At 31.5% G+C, this 3274-nt stretch overlaps 1 protein-coding gene across 1 annotated transcript; it reads right to left on the reverse strand.

Annotated features, from left to right (window-relative positions):
* Nucleotides 1-288: 288 nt before the first annotated feature.
* Nucleotides 289-999, reverse strand: LOC122061169. Its single transcript, XM_042624370.1, has 2 exons — nucleotides 979-999; nucleotides 289-891 (listed from the first exon to the last, which is right to left on the reverse strand). The coding sequence occupies exon 2, from the start codon at nucleotides 872-874 to the stop codon at nucleotides 404-406; it is 471 nt and encodes a 156-aa protein (XP_042480304.1). The 5' UTR covers nucleotides 875-891; nucleotides 979-999; the 3' UTR covers nucleotides 289-403.
* Nucleotides 1000-3274: the final 2275 nt, after the last annotated feature.

Genomic DNA, 3274 nt, shown 5'->3' on the forward strand with positions numbered 1-3274 from the left:
TCCTACCATGTCTAGGTATCTATAATAGGAATCAGGGAGATTTAGACTCTTGTAATCAAAAGTGATCCTCTACAAACCTAACATATATGGATCCAACAAACAAGTTTGAAGGGAAAATTAATTTAGATATGTTTTATCAATCAAAGAAATTGATGGCAGAATTATACTACCAATAGGTTAATTAGCTGTTGTTTCAGATTTTACTGAATTATTTTGTTTAGATGGATCAAATAATAAGATTTAGAATGAGACCAAGCATCCTTGGTTCTCATTAAAAAAAATATAATATATGCAATCTGTTCACCATATCAAACCAATAACAAATGTAACACTGAAACCAGAAAATTGGAATTTGGAAATATGTTTTACACAGCCAACAGAAATAGAAAAAGTGATGAACATATCATGGTGTGAGTTTGATTGTGATAGTTGAACCATCAGAAACAAAATAAGCCAACAGATCAAAATCATCTACTTCCATTTCATTGTTATGGTAAAAAAGTGCCATATCTTCTGCCCGAATGTTCGAAAGCTTCTGAATTTCTTCCTTCAAGCTGGAAACAGTAATGGTCTCTTCCACCTGCAAGCGGTAGCGCCATTTTGTTGGTGTTATAACAGTAAGGTGGAGTTTCTGTCCTGGAGGTAACTGCTTGTATCGAAGAGTGATGTCTGATTCTTCAACCAGATCATAAAACTCAACATTATGATCATCCCGTAACTCCAAACTATTCATCAAAAGAGTTTGCCTAGCCACTTTGGCACCAAGTACAGTTTCAATATTCTGTTTCAGTTGAAGGAAAGTTGTGGATGGAAGGACTTCAATTAAGTATCCTTGGACCATTTGGTGATGGTCATAGTTAATTTTGATTAACATTGTTGCCCTTTTGCAAACTGTGAAACAAAGAAAGAATCAGTCATACATAAAAAGATGTATGAATGAAAGAAATTAAAGAAATCAAAACAAAGAAAAGAAAGTACCTTATATTTAATGTAATTCATAACCTGGTAAGGGAAATTAGAAGATAAGGATTTGATATATCTATATGGATTGAATGAGGAGAGCTCATCTTTTATAGGTAAAAAAAGAGATTCATGCAAATGTAGCCCCAAAAAAAGTCATGTTAAAGGAGAGGGTATTGTAAATTGCATGAATTGCATGCTTCTCATGAACTAGTGATAGGACAATTTGCTGTTAAATCATTTCTATGATTGACTCTTTAAAAAATATATTTTGGAGAAAGCTGTTCTTCAATTATTTTTCCTATTCAATTAAAAACATACAAAAATACATAGCCTTTTATGGGAATGAATAAATTAATTCTTGAATAAAATAAAAAACTCAAGGTGTGAATCATTTACTGATGTCAAATTATATTATGATTAATAGGAGGGACCCATTCAATAGTTGGCCTTGATCCTCTTAACATAAGGCATATGACAGTTTGTTCCATCCTTGGTTCTCAAAATTATGATACTGCCTTTTTCATAGTTCATGTTTGGTTATCTAGGAATTTATGGTTTCTGGTGTTAGAAAAATAGAAATGATGTGCCTAACAGTTAGTTAAAAAAACTCTCTTTATATTGAGTTTACCATAAAAAAGTTATATGCTTCTAAACATTCAATGTTGTGCCTTAAGGCTTCACTTGATTCAGTGCTAATAACAAGAATAACTTAAAAGCATAAGGAAATTATAGGGTTGAAAAAAAAAATGAAAATTATTTTATTTCATTCAAAATGAAATTTAGGAAAAGAATCTTTTTTTTTTTTTTAAATAATGGGGGAGGGAGGGTTCCCTAAAAGCTAGCATAGCCCCTCCACTAGTGTGAGGGCTTATGGGAACATTGATAGAAGTATCAATAAGGGTGAGATTCTCACCATTCATTAGGGATGGAGTGATCTTTTTGCTATCTAGTGTGGTTGGGCACAAGGGCCACACTACCTTTTAAGTTTCTTTGTCCCTTATTTTATTTTCGAAAAAATAGTGGCATCTTTATCAAGGATACAATTACCATCTTTGAAGGACAACTCCCATCATTTAGCTAAATTCTTTTCCTGCTTCAACCATGTCCAACTTTGATTTGTTTTCATATATGAATATAAAATGATAAAGGCTAAGAAATATTTTTATAAGAAAATAAACTTCCCAGGAATTTCTTCTGTTGAAACAAAAAAAACTTAATAATAATAATAAAAATAATATCTAGGACATATATTTATGGAGAAAAAGACTAGGCACGCTAGAGCTATGTGATAACCGATCCACCAATTCTGAAGGAGATAAGGATCCATTTCATTCAAATTTTCTCATTTGAATTTTTAAAATTCAAATCTGATGATATTATCATCAACGTTAACTCTTACAGTTGTAGTTTTATGTAATTATTTTTTTAAAATGAGATTCAATCTCCCAATTGTAACTGTAAAATATTTATATACTCAGTCATACACCAATGGAATTCAATAAAAAACTTAGCAAAAACAAACAGTGTGTCACCAACTTTATGGTATCAGAGCTATAAGCTCAACAGTGATTCAATCACTTCTTTTTTTTTTGACATGACAGTTTCTCCATCAAATAGTCTCTCCCATTGGTATGCCAGATGCTTTCTTGGAGCTAGCAGCTCAACCAATGGGAGGAGCATAGGGGACTTTTCAATAGAGAGGAGGAGAGAGATAAACACATATCTAGGTATACCGGCGACATACCCAACATTTTTTTATATATGCCAACTCACATGAGGAACTAGAACCATATTGTAAAAAGATGTCTATATCCCAGCTTCACTTCCCAATGTGTGGGTTTAAAGGTACACTAGGGGATAGCGTTATTATTATTATTATTATTATTATTATTATTATTATTATTATTATTATTATTATTATTATTATTATTATTATTATTATATATATATATACAGTTTGACATTGCTTGTGCCCAGATATAGGTAGGCATGAAAAGACCATGCTACACTCTATCTTATGCACCCTCCCATTGGCCTTGCGTATTGGTGTTGTCTACACCAGACTGGCAATGTTCTTTTTTCCTAGCAAAAATGAAAACATATGTCGATATGTCTCCTTAACTATTAAGTATCAATTTTTTTTTTTAATAGAAAATATCAAATTTACTAAAAAAGAGGAAAAAACTAAATATGACCACAAGGACATAACAACAATGAAGGACAAACTCTAACAGATTAGATATCTTCAACAGAACCAAAAAATTCCCACTAAAAATCAATTGAAATATTAAAGTCTCTCTCACAGTTTCAT

The sequence above is a fragment of the Macadamia integrifolia genome, chromosome 14 (genome assembly GCF_013358625.1).
Source record: "Macadamia integrifolia cultivar HAES 741 chromosome 14, SCU_Mint_v3, whole genome shotgun sequence".
NCBI lineage: Eukaryota > Viridiplantae > Streptophyta > Magnoliopsida > Proteales > Proteaceae > Macadamia > Macadamia integrifolia.

Coding starts and splice junctions, on each gene's coding strand:
- LOC122061169 (XM_042624370.1), bottom strand. CDS start 874: ATGTTAATCAAAATTAACTATGACCATCACCAAATGGTCCAAGGATAC.